The 20,015-nt window shown below is 31.1% G+C and overlaps 1 protein-coding gene and 3 non-coding genes across 4 annotated transcripts in view; all 4 read left to right on the forward strand.

Annotated features, from left to right (window-relative positions):
- The window catches only part of LOC148308031 (guanylate cyclase 32E), a 144,936-nt gene that overhangs the window by 63,834 nt on the left and 61,087 nt on the right, over nt 1-20,015 (forward strand). Inside the window, exons 5-6 of the mRNA XM_088262405.1 lie at nt 5,217-5,339; nt 9,362-9,548. Of these exons, the coding sequence (XP_088118531.1) occupies nt 5,217-5,339; nt 9,362-9,548 (310 nt within the window). The remainder of the gene's footprint in view (nt 1-5,216; nt 5,340-9,361; nt 9,549-20,015) is intronic.
- TRNAG-GCC (transfer RNA glycine (anticodon GCC)) lies at nt 11,926-11,996 on the forward strand. Its single transcript has one exon. It is a non-coding gene; the product is annotated as a tRNA-Gly (tRNA).
- TRNAG-GCC (transfer RNA glycine (anticodon GCC)) lies at nt 14,385-14,455 on the forward strand. Its single transcript has one exon. It is a non-coding gene; the product is annotated as a tRNA-Gly (tRNA).
- On the forward strand, nt 15,899-15,969 carry TRNAG-GCC (transfer RNA glycine (anticodon GCC)). The gene has a single exon. It is a non-coding gene; the product is annotated as a tRNA-Gly (tRNA).

Here is a 20,015-nt window from a genome sequence, read left to right on the forward strand (position 1 = left end):
ATTTTAGAGGAGTGCCTATAAAAGATATTTGGCGTCGACCTACATTTTTGAGTCATCACAAAAGACTCCTAAAGGGTGCTGGTAACCATCATTGACACCAAACGGGCGATGGACTAAAAAAGTTTGCGAATCAAAGGTTTAAAATACTATAAGTTACAAAGAAAGAAAACATTTTCAAGAAATTTTCGAATGTTTCCAGTCCGTTACCGAATTCCGACCTCACGCGTTATAATTGACATAAATACAATATTTTATTATAGTAATGAAATTTTCAACGCTTTTGAGTTCAGTCGTACTTGTAGGGGAGGTTTGGGCAAAAGTAACACAGGTCCAAAGTAACACTCTTCCCCGTCTATGTACAGGAAGTAACCGTTATTATGGATTGAATTTCATTTTTAAGACCTGCTCTTTGAAAGTGGCAACTCAGAAATGACATGACATTTGCGTTTGAAAATTTTAATGAATTGGATCTTGTCACGAAATATGTCATCGAAAAATGTAATCATTTGAAATACTTGCGAAAAATTAACTCTCTTTTAGTCTTATTATAGATACATATAATTTTCCAAATCCATAGTGTAGTGGTCTATATGTTTGGCAATCGTGATAAAAAGTCCCGAGCTCGATTTCCAGGATGGATTTTTCACTCTAATATTTACGTAAAATTATCCGTAGCTGGTATCTGAAGCGCAAGGCTGACTTTTTCTATAACAAGATAACACTTTTAAACGATACAGTGTCACATACACCATTGGGTGCGGATAAGTTTTAGTGCATAGTAGTAAATATAAATGGTACCTACTGTTAAAGATATAATTTAATCCTGTATCTCTTAGGATAAGCGCAATTACAAAAAATATAAATAATGTTACATTATACCCCGCTTACTGGGTCTAAAGTAACGTGTGATATGTGTTACAAAAATTTTAAAAAATACGAATGCTTGTTGGTAGAAAAATGTATATGGAATCTTTTATTTTAGATAAACGTATACGCTTTTAGCATGATTATAAGTTTTTCTGTATTTTTCAAGATCAGCATAATTATGACACATTTAAAAATAATTATTTCAGACCTTGCTCTCCCCTACGTGTTATTTCCCTTTAGGAATATATGTAAAATGATTTTCCCAGTCGGTAGTCAGCTTTCCCTCTCTCCGTGATGCTATCGACACAATGTGTTCTTAATGAAGGTATAAAAATTCCCTTGCGATGGTAAGCGATTATCTATTTCGTTCGCTTGGCTTAGCAAGGATAAGCTTTGCTCTCATGAAAGGAATAAACGCGCTACATGGCAATTATTAGCTTGTTATGTCTTTGCTACTAAACCTTTCTGAATTTATTAATGTGTCTTCAGACAAAGTGATTCGAGTTAGATTACTCGAAATTAGAAACATCAAAGGACAACATTAATAATTATGTGATTGTTAATACCTTCGTGAAACCACCAGGAGCTCTGGACTTAAATTCATTTTGGTAATTGCAATCAAGTTAACACCTGGTTAATCCGATGAGATGCACTGTGCACCATTAGGTCCATTTATGAACATATACTAAAGTATTAAGTCCGCCTTCATAGTGAAATGATTAACGCATTTGGCTATCATGTTTGAGGTCATGGGTTCGATTCCCGGGATGTTTGTGATGGAAATTAAGAGGTTTTACTTTAATGCATCACGAGGTATTTTTAATGAAGGTATTTTAACATCAGTATCATGATACTCTATACATCCCAACATTCGTTTTGAAAGTTGTCAATTTTCGACACATTCAAAAAAAAATTTTCCCAGCAAAGATAAATTATTTGATGTCGCGCGCTCAAATCAAACAACATCGCACTAATTTGGAAATGACACATCCACAAACATTTACACAACATAATTTTTATTTCATTCCTTGGCATAAACATATGTGTCTCTCCATAATAAGCTCTAATTTAAAAGAAAAATCTAACTGGATAAAAATATATGAATGGCAGTACTTTTAAATTGGTCACTTAAGGCCTGCAACTTAATTTTCTTTGAACCCATGTAACATTTAACGCGAGTGAATTTTTTGCTTTAAACACTGTTTTGTATTGAAAAAATATTTTTTTTCTTTACAAAAATATAGTTTATGGTTTTAAAAAGAAAAGAGTAACTGAATGGCAAAGAGAGAAACATATTCCAATTTATATTCTTCAAAAAAAGATTGTGCGTAAAGACACGTCTGGCTCCTCGCGCAGTCGGTCGGATACTGATTTTTACTTTTGCGAGTACCCCTTCAATGACAGCTTACGATCTATTTTATTTTATTCCAAAAATACATATATGAGTATATGTAATGTTCTATTCTTAGCACTGAACAGCTGTTGAATCTGTTTTCTCCCGCGAGCTGGTTACTATTACTCCTTACTCCATCTAGCGAAGAAAATTAGTTTTGGCATTCTTTACTCAAACGTTCTCATTAAGTTTTCCTCGCTAATTTATTTTAGAGTTTACAAGTTCGTAGGGATTCTGGAATTAGAGACTGTCCTATCTCGGCCTTCCTTATCCTACTAAGCGAAACCTCCTCGGATCCTTCGTCTCACGGTTCTGTATTATGCGGCAAGACTGCCTACTGAGACACACTCGACTCGGATTCAATGATTTACGATAATGGAATTTTATTATAGCTCTTCCACGCTAATAAAGTCTTAAGCACTTTTACTAATTTTATTTTACTGAAAAATCTTTTTCCACGTGATTTTTTTCATGAACCATTTTTTTATCAAAACTATATTTAGAAATTAAGCAACAATGTGCATCATAGAATATTATTTTATTCTTATTCGCACTGAATGGTACATAGGGCACTGCATCTATGGAGGGAATATTATGTATCTTCATCGTCTTCATTTGGGATATTTCCAAAAACAGAACTCATCCGCCGGCCAACCGCCGAAGAGGTGACACGTCTTTCCACTCCCAATTTTTTAAAATGTATATAATATTGGATATTTTTATAATGTATTGAAAAAATATAAAATTAAATATGTACATAAAAATTAACTACTTACCTTTGAATAACTCTTTTTTTCTCAAAATCATTCAATTATTTCGAAGTAAAACTTATTTTTTCAATGCAAGAACAGTTTAAGCAAAAAATCAATTACTTTTGATTTTAGAGATGTGATTTGATTTTTGATCTATTAAACATATTGATTTTTAAAAATTAAACAATTGACTTTCATTTCTTTTCACACGCCTAGTTTCGAAAACTACAGATGTTTTCTTCGACAGGCGATCACTAAAAACATCTGTAGTTTTCGAAAATAGTCGTGTGAAATGAAATAAAATTCAATTGTTGGTCTAAAACAAGTGTTATTTTTAATAATCAACATGTCATTCCACAAATTTCATGGCATATCAATAAATAATATTAAAAACATACCAAAATATCGTAAAAAATCACTTAGAGTATAATTTACTTATCTTGACCTTCTTGGGAATCAAATCCGAGACTTCTAACGCAGCAGCCCAACGTGCTGACACTACGCTACGAATGCGGATGTGAAAATTAAAAATATTTTGTAAAGAACACATTCATATATCCAATAAAAATTAATATCCTAACATTAGTCTTCAAACTTGTTTAAAAATTCAATTTTTCAACAGTTTTCGACATATTGATAGATAGATTGACAAGTTAATAGATTGACAAGATTAATCTCATGCAATAACACACTGCATTGGTTTATAAAAACACAACTGTTTTGTGTGTGTAGATAAAGTTATTTTTTATATAAAGATAGTGTATTATGCTTCAGAATTCAGTAAAATAATTTATTTATTTAACCTATTTTGAAAATGTTTTCAAATAGAGCTGTGATAAAAGCTCTCCAGTAACAGATGCTTCCTACCCTGTTATATTTTGCATTTTCCCATGAAGTTTATTTTGTTGATTATTCAAAAGTATTTAGTTCGTTGTATTTATTAAATGCATAAAAACAGTAATAATCGTAGGTAGTGTTTAAATATGGAAATTAATTACCGTTTTTATGACTTATGATTTTTATCGCATACACAACATTTAAAAAATATTTTGAATCAATTTCAAATAAAACATTTTATCTGAATATAATTTCAAATAATTTAATTAAAAACATAAAACACGAGTATCGCATATCAAGTGAGTACATTAGTGCGTCTACACACATTTCAGACATACATACATGCATTTTCAAAAATATGTTATTATTTTTTTGTTCTATCTCAAGAATCAGTTTCATGAAAAATAGAAAAATACAACTTAACATTAATTTAGGAAAATGTTGTCCTGGTTCCAACCCTTGTAAAAAAAAGTGAATCATGGAATTGGAAAAGAAGGATGAAAGTAGACTGAATGCAGTCAAACTTATATATAGTAGACGTTTGAATAGTGAAATAACGAAAAAATGCAAGGCTGATAGATAAGCATTATCTATAAAATTAAGAAAGGTGTGTTACAATGGTTTGGACGAAGCAGAGGAACACCGTAGAAAACATAGCATGATCAAAGTTTCAAATACTGGAAATTTTGATTTTCAAAATAATCATCAGGTGTTTACTTAAACAAACCTCACAAATCAGTCATGAAATAAATGATACGGTGTGTGTCAAATAAATGCTAGTTTATTTCAAAAATTACTTACAAAAAACAAATAGGAGAAAGGGGGGCACATTCAGCCGTTTTTTTTATTCTATTTTTTTTTGAAAAATATAAATATTTTTTGACTGAATGTTGACTTGAATGTTCTGAAAAATAAATGGGAAATGGCTGAATGTGCCCCACACATGGGGTAATTGAGTTAAGCACAAATTAACAACAAAATAAACCAACAAAGAAAAAAAATATATATATATATAGTTCAGGGATAATATCGTTAATATGACTCATGAAAAATCTTACCTTTTAAGCGTTGAAATAGAAATGTGCTTATATTTTAATTATCGCTGAACAAAATAACGTACAAAGTTTCTTAGTGATGGCAAACGGAGTGTTCCAACAAAGAATATTTTTTCCCATTTTAGAATTCCTAATTTAGGTAGACACCTACCCTGGTTGGATGTGCCCCATGGCTGAATGTGCCTCCTTTTCCCCTACATACATAGGGAAGCAATATAATAATTATTTTATTGTTTGTATTTACCGTCTAAAAACGCCCCGTAATTTATTGTAGTTGTACAATAATGCATTTATTCATTCTTTCTTTTCCAGTTTTGCACGGACTACGAAACATCAGACAAGGTGAAATTTCCCACTTTCGCCAGAAGCAAACCCCCAGACACTCAAATATCTAAATCAGTCGCTGCAGTTCTTCGATTTTTCAACTGGACACAGGTATTTTATAGCTTATCATTATTGTGTACTTTTTTATTGCTTTTACAGTCACCTCAGAGACTATATATTCAATGCTTATGAAGAATTTCAATTGAAAATAGTATTTTTCAACCAAAATTGTAACACATACATTCCTCGAAAAATACAAGTATTACCCAAGGGACACAACTCTGAAAAGTTTTATTCGGACACAAAATTTATCACTCCATCAGGAGATGTTATAATTTTTGTAAATGGTGTCGTACGTACGTGCAAAATTAAACATCCTAATTTGTTTCGTATACTTATTTAATATATAAATAAAAAATAGAGTGATGGCAATCTTTATTTAGATCTTTAAATTTATTTCTATTAAGTGGAAAACATGAAAACCGACAAGTGGCTGCCGCCAGTGTTGATACATATTTGTGCCCGTTTTATCATTCTGTTTGTATACTGCAGCTGTCTAGTTCACAAATGTCAAACATGATTGACGTACGATGCCATTTGTAAAAATTATAACATCTTCCGTCAGGGTGATTACACATACTGTTATATAAGAGCAAACTTAGTCTTGATGTTGTGTCCTAAATACTTTTTGTAATATTTTTAGTTATATATATATATAAATACATATATGTTTATATATATATACGTATATATATTTATATATATATATATATTCATATATATATATATATATATATATATATATATATATATATATATATATATATATATATATATATATATATATATATATATATATATATATATATATATATATATATATATATATATATATATATATATATATATATATATATATATATATATATATATATATATATATATATATATATATATATATATATATATATATATATATATATATATATATATATATATATATATATATATATATTTTTTTTTTTTTTTTTAAACTCAGGAAAAGGGATGTTACAGTATTATAAAGGAGCAATAATACAATATGTAGACAAGCTGTAAAACGTACCCGCGCTCGTAAGTTTTTGTTAGCAAATATGTAATCCCTTGAGGCAAGATTGCATACAGGTACTTGTACAAACCTATGTGCATGAGTCCCTAGAGGTAAAAAAAGACCATTATATTAACATATATATAAGAGTGTTATATTTTCCTGGTACTTTTCTGATGAGTACATAAATATGCTTACTGGTATTTTGTTGTATAATAAACAGAATACCATGTTTAATTAAGGGGAAAAGTACTGATTTAGTATTTTTCTTACTAACTATTAGCAGAACTATAACAATCGTGAATTTAAATTACACAAAGAAATAATCTCATTTTAATCCCAATTGCGAGTACAATTTTTCATCATTTACGAGAGGCGTAAATTGCTGAAAAGAAGATCCGTTAATTGAAAAAAATATATTAGTATATTCAGATATATATTAAACAGGGCTTGTGTATAGAACAAAACCTTAAATTAGATGAAGACTGAAAGTAAACTTTCACAAAGTGTAATGCATCAATATGTAAAGTATGGTAATTAAATAAATAAACATGCCATACAATTAATTTCGAAATCTGTTAGATGAAAATCGATCTACAAATAAATAAATTACTCAACTAAATTCAAGGATGAAAGTCCATGAAAATTCCAATTATTTTTACTGTTTTAATAAAATGTTGATACGAAAATTGCAAAACAGTAAAGACAGATTTTATAACATACTCCGACTGAATAGATTCCTCGCAAACATTCACATAAATATGATTGCACACATTTCTAACATGGAGCTTGTTGAAATAATATTCTGTGACATCACCAAGTTTTCCATGACATCTGATTTCCAGTTTCCAGTATATTCAGGGTAGAAAAATGTAAAATAATTTTTAAAAATTATTTTCACGGCTGTTGAGATGCTAGCAGCATATTTCTGGATTATTATGCCGTATTTTGATTGTATTTCTTGCTAATGCTTCAGCCATCTCAGGGTGGCTCTGAAATTAAAAATATACACGTATTGTATAATAAATGATATGTACTTTTTTTACAAACATATCGTATTTATAAAATGTTATTGTATGGATATCACAATATTACACACAAAATTCATATTATTATTTCAAATACTGGATTATTCACCCTACAGATGAGTTGTCAATTTTAAAGGTGTCTTAACTTGATATAAAACATGTACATGATATAAAACATGTAACATTCTTCCCCTTTTTATGAAAGAAAATAGATTCATTAGCATCTTAGGGATTACGACCTGGCATTTGGCCGCCTTAAGAGATCACTTTATACACTTGTGTAACGTTCACCATTCTTCCACCATTGTATCCATACTATTGTATCTTCTTTTCAGAATGATACGTGTTTCATATTGAGTTCAGACACCTTCAAAAATAATTTTAGATATTGAAGAATTTTGTAGAGTAGCTATGTATGGTATTAGAAATTAAATGCGCAAACGTAATAAAATAGATCATAAATACAATAAATATCTTACAATGAAAAAAACGCATTTTTTCTAATGTTACATAAGTGCAAATATTTATATTGTATTTAATAAACAAAATGAACATTTTGTATGAATTATTTTCGAGATTTCTTTCAAGTCATGTTTGTATATGTTGAAGAGGGTTAAAAACGTCGATTTGATTTCTCTCAGAAGCGTAAGACGATGGAAAACCTCGGTCGTCTTATTTTCCCAATCATGTCTGTAGTTTCATTTCCACGTATTATCTTGGAAGAAACGACTGGCAAGGCATTGTCGCGCTTCAGAAATATGAATATTATTTTGTACTATCTCAAGACCGTGAATATTCTATCAATTTTAAGAAAACCAGAATAATATAATATGAAGAATCGGAAAAGAATATCTTCTTAATAAATAAAAAAAAATACGTGTAATAAAAATATTCATTTTGGAAAATATTAAACAATATATAGTTATTTCATGTTCTGAAAATTACACTTTGTTTTTCTTAATAAGAAGAAATAAGCTTTCTTTATTATTTTTACTTACATAATAATATTCACATTGAAGTACAGAAAATATTTAATAGTTCAACGTTCCCTTGAAGTTCAACTTAGTTAGGAAGCAATAGTAAAATTCAATTACATTTTAATTTATTACTTTTAATCTTGAAACACAAAATAACTAGGTACAAGAAAATGTACTAAAAGTCAAGCCAATCGAGTAAATGCAGCCACGTCATGAAAAACGAGCGAAAAATCTTCATATTATATAAATGAAGTCATAGCAAGACCCTTGTTTTCCTAATGTTGAATCAGCGTTAATTGAGAGAGTGTTAAACGAGGTTTTATGTAAATCCAAACTGAATCCTAAGATAAATGTGACAACATTGTCAGGTACAATGTTGTCACATTTATCTTTCAATAATAATAAAATGTACAAAAATGATTGCTTAGAATTCCACCATATTCGATTATGATGTTTTTTTTAAATATCCATTCTTAATAAAAAAAATTAATCGCTTTCTTGCAGAAACTAGGCAATTTAAAGGACAAATTTGACGTCAAATATTTCAAAACATTACATATTAATATATTTCGAAAACTTTCTGTAAAATAAGATTATCATCCATAGATATTCAGATAAAGGTAGTTCTGGAAAGCTTCTTTTTGTCGGCAGCGTGAAGCGTCGAAAGGAAAAGAGAAGATCGCCTATCCATTATTGAAAGATTCCCTGGAACAATACAAATCATAAGAAACCGACAAATATGAAAAGGAAAATATTTATTTCTTTTTCCATGTTCGCTCCCTAAGTGGAGCATATGGCCAACACGAGACGTCTCCAAGTCACTCTGTCACCCGCCATCTCCTTGGCTTCCTCCCAGGTCAGTCCGACATCCGAAGTCCGTTGAGTATAGTCGGTGAATAGTTGTCAGCGGTCTTTGGAAAAAGAAGCATTAGAGTTGGCAGAAGAGACATGAGTGATTAATTCTAAGGACATGTCCCAACCATGTCTATCTTCTCTTCTTCAGGACTCATTTCACATGTCTCTGAAAACATTTGTTTCCAGATCACTTTCCTATACCTGGACGCGCCCGATGACGCCTTCTCCAAGATTGCCGGCACCGTTATCAGCGAGGTCCGTGCGGCCGGGGTGCGCGTGCGCGGCGTGCGATCCTGGCACGAGCCCTATCACCACGGCTACACGCGCAACCCCTTCCGCGACATCGTCCGAGAAACTTTTCATGACTCGAGAAGTAAGATAAACTATTTATCTAATGAAACTGAATTGCCTTGGTATTATTATTAGATGAATCATAAACTTTAAGGAAAAGGAAAAAATTGGAATCGAATGTGGAGATCGAACACATTCGAAAACACATCATTTTCTTACTTATTATAACCCTTATCCGCACCCAATGGTGCATAGGGCACTGCATCGAATTGACGCAGTGTTATCTTGATCATTACTTACATGAAGGCAAGGTGATCACTCTTGCGCTTCAGGAACCAGTCCACGGTAATATTAAATAAATATTACAGTGTAAAATCACTCATATTTATTTTCACCCCCCTGGGAATCAAACCCAGGACCTCCAGTACGGTAGCTAAACACGCTGACCATTACACCACGGAGGCGGACCGCCATCATTTTCTAGAAAACCATATAATTTTTTAACTCCTACTCAGATTTTTCAGGTCACTCTTTTTAGGCTGAAACATCTGCTATTCGGTCCACTTGTCTTATTTTATGAAAAAGACAATCTGGAAGTTGCATATACAATTTTAAAAATCTCTTCTCCTTTTTACTAAACCTGTTTGTTAATTTAGGAGCATAATTATTTTTTTCTATTTTGTTAGTTTATTTACATTTATTGCCCCAAATGTTTTGAATAAAGTTTTGTTACGGATTTTAAGTAGGTTTAAAATTGCGTGTGTGTGTATGTATATTATATTAAGATGCAATAAAATTATGGTTTTAACTTATTCTAATTATGACAACTTCTATTTTTTATCATCTTAACATCATCTTATCATGATTTTCATCATCAAATCATCATCATGAACAAATTGTTTATTGCATTTCTTTTTATAAAACCGATATTCAAAAAAAATCATTAATTTAATATAAAAATCTTCCGAAAAAGAGCGTTTCTTCATGGTGTCTGGTTGTGGTCCCGTGGTTAGTGTCGTGGACTCTTAAATCTGAGTTTCTCGGTTTGAATCCACTCTACCACAATTTGATACCTATTTATAATAATGAGCCGCTTAGGCTCACAGAAATAGTATGAAATCGAAATATTTGTGTAAATAATAAAAACTCAAATATTTCTCTTTAAAAAAACAGTTTTCCTAAACTGGCCAAACTTTCTCACTTCTATCCTACAGGAACATCAGTATTTACCATATGAATCCCAATGACTATTTTTAATTTAAGTTTTACTTAGTAAATACCACTATTTCTTCAAATCTATTGTGACACGTGTTTCGATGCATTCCGCATCATTTTCAAACCTATATTGCTTTGAACATGTTTGCACGAATGCAAATAAAGCGTGTACGTATGTACTACGTATGCATATCGAGGGACGTTTCTGTTGTTAGGACAAAATGTTTGTTAGTAAAACGATAATAAAAATGCATCGAGCGCGGGACTTCACGATAAATATTTATCGGATTCTGCTTCCCGGTATTTTATTAAAGTTGCTCTGTCCGTACTGTAGCAAAACGGCATCAAATGTTTTCTACTTCAGACCACCTGTGCTAGAGCATAGATGTAGTCATTTTCAGATTTCAACATGCCTTGAAATATGGCCTTTTTTCAAATGAAAAAAAAATACTGAAAATTCTTCATGGATACAAACGTCACGGTTATTCAGATGAATTTATGTACATTCGACTATTTCATATATCAATCTGAAATATTGCTTATTTGAGTATTCAACGTTTATCCCAATAAGACACAATAATAAAAAATACTATTGATGATAATTTCCAGACATTTGTATGTGTGTGTGTGTGTGTGTGTGTGTGTGTGTGTGTGTGTGTGTGTGTGTGTGTGTGTGTGTGTATTTGTATGTATGAGTGGGTGTCTGGATGAGTGTGTGGTAGGGTGTGGGTATGTGTTTTTGTGTGAATTCTACATTTTTACCAATGAGATGCGAACCTAAATAAGACAGTTGATGTACAAATTCCAGATATTTGTGAGGGTGTGTGTGGGTGTGTGGGTGTGTGGGTGTGAGGGGTGTGTGTGTGTGTATGTTTGTTTATGTGCGTGTGTGTGTTGTGTGTGTGGTTGGGTGGTTGTGTGTGTGTGTGTGTGTGTGTGTGTGTGTTTGTGGTACAGCGGGTGTGTGTGCGTGTGTGTGTGTGAGTGCATAGGTGTGGGTGTGTTACCATTCAACGTTTTTCCCAATAACATACTGGCCTAAATATGTAAGTTGATAATAAATTCCAGACAAACATGTGTGTGTGTGTGTGTATAATCAGCTTAAAAATATGTCCGCTGGATAAAAATACATACATTAATAAACATTCACTTACAAATGATCATATTGCAATACCGCCTTTTACTTTATACCAATTACATAAAAGATCATGAAGCGAATAGTAAAAATACGCTCCGTGATATAAGCATCGGTGGTTCAATGGTAGAATGCTCGCCTGCCACGCGGGCGATCCGGGTTCGATTCCCGGCCGATGCAATTTTTTGAATATATTTTTTAGACATTTTGTTAAACGGAATTTATAATTTTTTCTTAATTAAGTCTTCCGAGAACATTACTCGTATTATGTACCTACATACAATATTCATGATCTGTATTCAAAGGAAATATATTAATAAATAATACAGTGTTTAAAATTACAAAAATATAAATAAATTCGTAATATTTTCAGCTACATCATATTAAGACATTGACCCAAAATAAATACGAAAATCCAATGCTTAATTTTTCATTGGCTTTGTTAATTAATTTCCAGGTAAAAAAATATAAATCGGTTTATGAAACAATTTACTAATAGCGAATTTATACGTATCCCATATCTTCTCGTACTGGTATGCGGTAGCGTGAGTTTCATTAATCTTTTGATTAATTCGGACAAAGCCATGGGCCTGTCTTGGGACTGGAACCCTAATCCCTTTGTAAGGCATTAAATAATCCCTCCAAACTATGTATGAACATGCTTTAGCGGAATATTAACGTTACCTCATTTATCAACAATAAAAATGGCTCAAATAATTTGCGAACGGAAAATGTTAATTAACTGTAATATACCTAATCTTCACAGACTTATAAAGATCAATTAGCTTGTAAGATAGTAATTCTTGCGTCGGAGTATAAAATCAATTTCATCTGATTGAAGGAGCAGTGTTTATTAGACTCTGATTTTTTTATATACGTATGATCACTATCAATATATCTCTCACTCCATTTAACAACGTCATAGGTATATCAAAAATCATCAATTTTCAGTTGTGCATGTTTTTGTGATACCCAGAAAATGTACTATATCCCAGCAAAAGCAGCATATTTTTAACATAATATTTACCCTCTACAGGGCAGAAAGTGTCGTTTTAGAATTTTGATGAAAAGGTAATGTTAAATTGTTTTTTTTTTAAATAAACTAAATATTTTTCAAACGGAAATAAAAACAGTAAAGTTAACCAAAAAAGATCTGTTGCATAGTAAAAAGTTCAATAAGTGGCTTGATATGTATTTTAAAAACATTTTATTATATTTTAAAACTTTAAAAACGATCTCCTGAAAAACAAAGTTTTTTATATGGGACGTTGTTGAAAGGAGTGAGCGATATATTATATGTAGGTGTCTTAAATGAGACCATTCATCGTTTTTATACGAAAGAAGATGGAAGTCTTCTGACAAGATTACAACTAACATACGAAAAGATTCCCATAGTGCACAAAAACATCTTTCGAAATTGAATGTAGTATAGATGTTCAAAAATGGGCAAAACTATTAAGGAAATGATAACACAAGACTACAAAGTGATCACGAAAGCCAGCCGAATTTCATCTTTCATCTTTCTTATAAATTTATATTTAAAAAAAAGTCTGTCTTAGTATCTCTTAATTCAATTAAAAAAAAATATTTAATTTTTCTCTCAATTTATAAAATAGATTTTATTTCACTATAACCGTGTTTTAAAGTTTTAACAGTAATGCTTTTATGGTCTGCATGACAATACTTACATACTGCCCAACCACAATCGACGTTCCGTATGAAATACCATATATGGATCGCTCTCTTTACTAAAATATACACCAATCATGAAATCTCCTTCACAACCATTTACTTATCCTTCAGAATTTGAGCTGTAAACGTCGATGGCGAATAAGTGAATACCAAGATTTAAATAAAAACTGAATTTACCCACCTCCGTTGGAGGGGAGTGTTTATACAAAAAAATCAAAAAACTTTTTATTATTATTGGTAATATGGTATTTATACTATAATAAATTATTATAATTATTACTATTTGAAGGAGAGAGAAACAAGATAACGGAATCTTTCATTCAAATAATAATTATCATAATTTTTTTTTACATAAATAAGAGACCTTAGCAATTTCAATTTAGTCTGTTGAGCTGATGATGGAATGGTTATTGCGAAACCGATGGTCATTAACCAGTATTTTTAGTGGTATTATACAAATTGAGCAATAATTGATAAGGAGAGTGTTATATTACCGTACCACAAAGTTAACAATGACTTTAATAAAATAAAAAAAATATTGATAATATTTTATTTAATGAAGTGCATTCCGATGACTGAATTCTTAAAATTTCTGGGAATAAAATGGTTGGTTACCAAATATTGCACCTAAATAATTCATAATAAATTAATAAAAATATTTGAAGCAAAAAAAAATCTTTTCAAAAAAATATTAAATGAAAAACACCGCAGTAAAATTATTGACACTCCTTTATTCTGTATTTGTACAGCTGGATTTCAAGTAATACTGTTATTGTACCATACTGACTTTTTTCATTAAACAACGGTATGTTTTGTATGAAGACATCGCTCAAAAAGTCAATATGTTCATCAAAAAATATATTGAGAGGTACGTTGGCATCGGTGGTTCAATGGTAGAATGCTCGCCTGCCACGCGGGCGATCCGGGTTCGATTCCCGGCCGATGCACTTTTTTGAATATATTTTTCACCCATTCTGGTAAACGGAATTTGTTGTTTTTTTCTTAATTAAGTCTTCCGAGAACACTACTCGTATTATGTACCTACATACAATATTTGTATATAAATTACTACGATAAAGTACCTACTCATGAAGTGAATTAATTATTGCATAGTGTGTTGATTTTTCCTACATTTTAAATAATCAGAACAACAAGATTTTAATTAGGTAGATGGGTTTTTATTTAAACAGTGAATAACCCATTTTATTCTGATCTCGTGATTTTTTTCCTACATTTCTTGACCAAAGGACAACAGGGTTTTAATTAGATAGAAAGGAGTCAAGTAATGAAAAACTCATGTTATATTTTAATATTTTTATGATATAAGTACCTAATTACTTATCCGCCTTCGTAGTATAATGGTCAGCACGCTTGGCTACCGTTCTGGAGGTCCTGGTTTCGATTCCCAGGGGGGGTGAAATGAATATAAGTGATTTTTTCACTCTTGTATTTATTCAATATAACCTTGGACTGGAACTGGAAGTGGAGGGCTGATCACCTTTCCTTCATGTGTTAACGATCAAGATAACACTGCGTCTATATGATTCAGTGCCCTATGCACCATTGGGGTGCGGATAAGAGTTTGAATGAAGGAATTATTTAAACTAAAAAGTGGTATGTGATATGGTATATTAATGTTGAGAGCACTATTACCGTTGATAGTATCAACGCTGATAATAGACGCTTCAATACTTTCCAAAAAAGCAGTCAAAATGAGCAAATTTTTAAGGCCCAGCATTCATTAAGTTGCAACTTAATTTTCTTTAAATCCAGGAAGCATTTTACATAATTGATTTTTTTCTTAAAACACCGTTTATGCATTGTAAAAATAAGTTTTTTCTCCTTAATAGTTAAATTTTCTTGAAAAGAAAGAGTTTTGTAAAGTAAAGAGTTAAAATATATGTATTTTATCTTTATGTTTTTTTTTAATAAATAATAAATCCAATATGCACTCTTGAAAAAATCGGGCGTAAAGAGACATGTGACCTCTCGGGTGGTCTCCTGTGGAATGAATTCGAATTAACGAATGCTGGGCCTTAAATGTGGCATCTTTGAATGTAGCTGTTTAAACACGTATATGTATTCAAAGTAAACCATGATGTCTTATTCCACTCATTTTTCTAACATGTGTGTATACGATGAGTACAGCCTTTCACCAAAACATATTTGAAGATAATAACGTTTCTTCGTTTGCTTTTACAAAAGTGAAAAATCGCTGAACGTTACGATACAGAGTTTTTTGTCTTTACAATTTTTGAATACTTCTAGTATATTGTGCAATGTTATAAATTAGTTTAACGTTAAAATTAGGTTATAAAATTTATTTCCCAAACATTTTCGCGTCCAGTGCGTACTCTTCAATATGTAGTGATACTCGTGAAACTACATCAGCATCGGTGGTTCAATGGTAGAATGCTCGCCTGCCACGCGGGCGATCCGGGTTCGATTCCCGGCCGATGCATTTTTTAAAAATAATTTATGCTTTATTCGACACTATTTTGTTTTCAGGGAAAAAAAACTTAATTATTACAAAAACAAAATCTATGAATTTTTTTAATAGGTAGTTAATCAAGTGGTTTTTTTCGTTTATTTTTTTTATTTTATTATGTTTATCGACACCATGCTGGAGGTTCTGAGTTCGATTCCTAGGGAGGGTCAAATAAAAAGATTTGATTTTTCATGAGAAAATTTATTTAGTTTTACCCTGGTCTAGCATTAATTTAAACACTTGAACATTGTATTTTGTATTGTTTCGGCACTCACTTTGTACACATGAAAATATTAATATTTATGTTTTTTTTTAAATGTTAATGAAAAGATTATTTAATAAATAAATAAAATTATGAATAAAACACTTATTTTTTACCACATGAGTATCATATTTTTTAGTTTATATTCAAACGGATTATGGATTATTTGTTGCTTCCGAAAATAGTTGTAACAATATTAATATTCAAGTTGTTTTATTTATATTCTAAACATTGCATTAATTTGATGCAGTGCCCTATGCAACCCTAGGCGCGGGTAAGGGTAAGAAGATACATATATTAGCCTACCCCTTGAATAACGAGACTATCAACATTGGCGACGATATTGCTCAAAGGAAAATCGCATAGAATTTTTGAAGTTTTCATCTGTATTCCTCGTTCGAATTTCTAAGAGATATTTTATAAGAAATATTTTTTTAGAAAGTATTAAATTATTCTTGATATTTTAGAAAGTATTAAATTTGTTTTGGAAAAAGGATTTGAGTTGTTAGTTGTAAATCGAACCCCCAAACATCAAAATCGAATACTACAGACCAACCAACCGCCTCGTCTTGGTTTAAATGTTAAGGAGCAGCAATTTTTGAAAATAATGTCGTTATTTTTCCAATAATCTATTGAGTAAAAATCGTATCGAATCGATAAAATATGTCAAGCGTAAAATATATTTATCGGTCGTATTTTCGACTGCTTTTCATCGAGTAGCTACTTAAAACTGTGTTTTACTGCCATACTAAGTATGTATCTATACTGTCCCAGCGCACTTTAAGTGGCCATAAAAATAAATGGCTATAAATAAAACAAACAATTATACTGTTGTGGTTTCTGCAGTGTTCTGATTTATGTATTTGAAGCTTAATATTTGAAGTAAACAAGGTTTTCTATACGCATAAATTCGTATTATAGAATTTGTAGCAACTTGTACATCTTTTAGTAATAAAAATTCTTCGAAAAACAACTTATAAAATCAAAGTAAACCAATATTTCAATATAGATGTACAAGAATATGGAGGTCTGGATATTTACAGGTATTACGACATGGTATTAGCTGGTTTAAGTATGAAGGATACTGGTACATTAAAGTCAAGCTAGGACATAAAATGCCGAACCCTCCTCTAGTGGAACGGAAGACTAGTTGACGAAAGTCAAAATTCCGGCTTCTCCTAAAGAGTTTTACGTTATTTCCTCCAAGCAATGTGCAAATGCTGTGGAGTTCCTGATTGAGCCAAACTAGATTATCTCTCCTGGTAGGAACAGAAGGGATAATCTAGTACATAATAAATTAAACTAGTGATCTATAAACCTTGCACATAATAAGCGAGATAAATAATAAATGCGTCTCCCATCCAAAAGAAGCCTGTTTAAGTGATCGCTTTATATACGTGTAGCATTCACCATTCTGCCTATGATTGACACCCAGTTATATTTATGCTTTGGTCAACACCTTCTAGCGCATGCTACTTCTTCGGCACCATCTATGGTTATGTTTAGTAAGTTCAAGCTTTGTTTTAATTAGCAAAGACCTTTATGAAACGTATGTAAAATTCTTCCCGCATTATTGTGCAAATTAAGGGAGGCCTGAAAGCATCATTTTCAATATTGGTTGATCTTATATTTTGAATTTATTTGTAATTTTGAACTAGTATATTTTGAATCATTTATTTATTCACATTTATTTATACAGACCTGAATGATGGAAGTTTAACTTCTGAAACATGTAGTCCATAATAAAACTCAAGTGGTAAAAAACGAAGTGTTTTCTTTAATCATTATTTATTCACAATATTTTGAGTGTGTTCAAATCTTTTTTCACAAACTCAGGGTTGTCTCCACTTATTTATATCCATATTTTATTGACTTTGATATATGTATTGATATCATAACATTGATGAACTAGAATAAAGAGGTCTAAGGAAAGTATTTACAAGGTTTACGGCTACAAGTATTTACAAGCTTTTCGTATATCTATATTCATATATCTAATACAAGAGTTTCTGCTCAATATGAAAAGCTTCTTCATATCACCAATTGACGTCTCTAGCGAAAATTCTAATGACTCTTGTACAATGTTTCGAAATTGGATCATATATGTATATAGAACTTCCAAGAATTTGAGTAGTGTGGTTGTCAATCATGGGCAGAATGGTGAATTTTACACGTGTGTAAAATGGTCACTTAAACCAGCGTATGACGGTCGTAAGACCCGTAAATGCCCAGACTTCCATATTCTTCTTCACCTATGTTGAGATGTCAAAAAATAATTGATATATCAATATATAATAAAGAACTTCTAAGTTGAGACAAACCTTGAATTTGTGATCAAAGATTTGGACACACTACAAAATATTGTGATCAAAGTACACTGCGTGGATATTATTAACCTAGATCATAGGTACCTAACCATTTTTGGTTTATTATCCCCCTGTCACAATTTAAAAAGAAGAAGGGTTCAAAGAATATCCCAGCATATGCCCTCACAGAGTGAGGGGAGGATAAAAAATATATAACCCACCTCCCACCCCTCAATTTTTAGGGACTCTAGAACCCCCTTTAAGGTCTTTCTATCGTCTACTATGGGGCCATGTCAACACCATTGGGAACCTATGACCTAGATTTTATTTAAACAAACAACTACAAGAATACAACTAACAACATATTAATTTCTTGAATGTTTTCCGCAGAGACTTTGTGGGACATTTTATAAACTTCAGGATTAACATTTAGGATTTTCACGGAGTGTGTGGAAGTTTTTGGTGAGAGTATTTTAATGTTTTTAATGTTTTTGAATTAAAATAAACCCTGATGATGACAAGGTTCTTGTCGAAACCGGTAGGTTAAATTGTATTAATAAAAAAGTGGTGAAAACAAAGTTTATTAATTTTATAAAGTACATAATAATTTATTTTGTATTTTAAAAGCGAAGCAGAAGCATTTTGTCCGCCTACATAGTCTAGTGGTTAGCGCGCTAGGCTACCATGCTGGAGGTCCCGGGTTAGATTCCCAATATCATAAATATATTTTATATAAGTATCTAAGATACAAGGTCACATGACAGAAACGCAAACGTAGACAACATGTACAAATAGATGTATTCATTAATGTATTGTATTTTAAATCAAACATAGATATTTTTGAGTCTACTAAGTTGTATTTTATTTTTAAAAAAAAACACATTAAAATGAATATTGTGAAAATTATTTTTATTTTGAATAAAATACAACTTAGTAGACTCAAAAATTTGTGTTTGATTTAAAATACATAAATCAAAATGGAGTTCTACAAATTAAAAGCCAAATCAAAAAATAAAATAAAAATATTCATTTTCAAAATTGTGTACTTAAATGGATTTAGAAATAAACTGAAAAGATTTTAATATGGATTTTTGACTGGTGTTAAGCATGAATAAATTAATGTAAAATGTAATTATGTTATAATATAGACCATGAATAAATAAATTTAAGCCATAAAACGTCGGCGGTTAAATGGTAGAAAGATTGCCCGGATTCGATTCTCGACAGTTTTTCACTATTTTTTGTGACCAGAATTCCATTCATTTTTTAATAAAATTTTCCTATTTGGCAAAGCAAGTTATGGGTCTTTAGGGTGGTCGTTTCGCTATATAGGTTAAAGGGAAACCCTTTTCCTTTTATGAAAATAGATGAATGGTAATGATAGGAAAATTCACGTTTACTTCCAAACGTTTATGATCGCTGGAAAATTTTATTACATCTATGTCATCTTC

This window comes from Brachycentrus maculatus, unplaced genomic scaffold, assembly GCF_059751285.1.
Source record: "Brachycentrus maculatus isolate JH-2025_06_01 unplaced genomic scaffold, ASM5975128v1 h1tg000179l, whole genome shotgun sequence".
Classification (NCBI taxonomy): domain Eukaryota; kingdom Metazoa; phylum Arthropoda; class Insecta; order Trichoptera; family Brachycentridae; genus Brachycentrus; species Brachycentrus maculatus.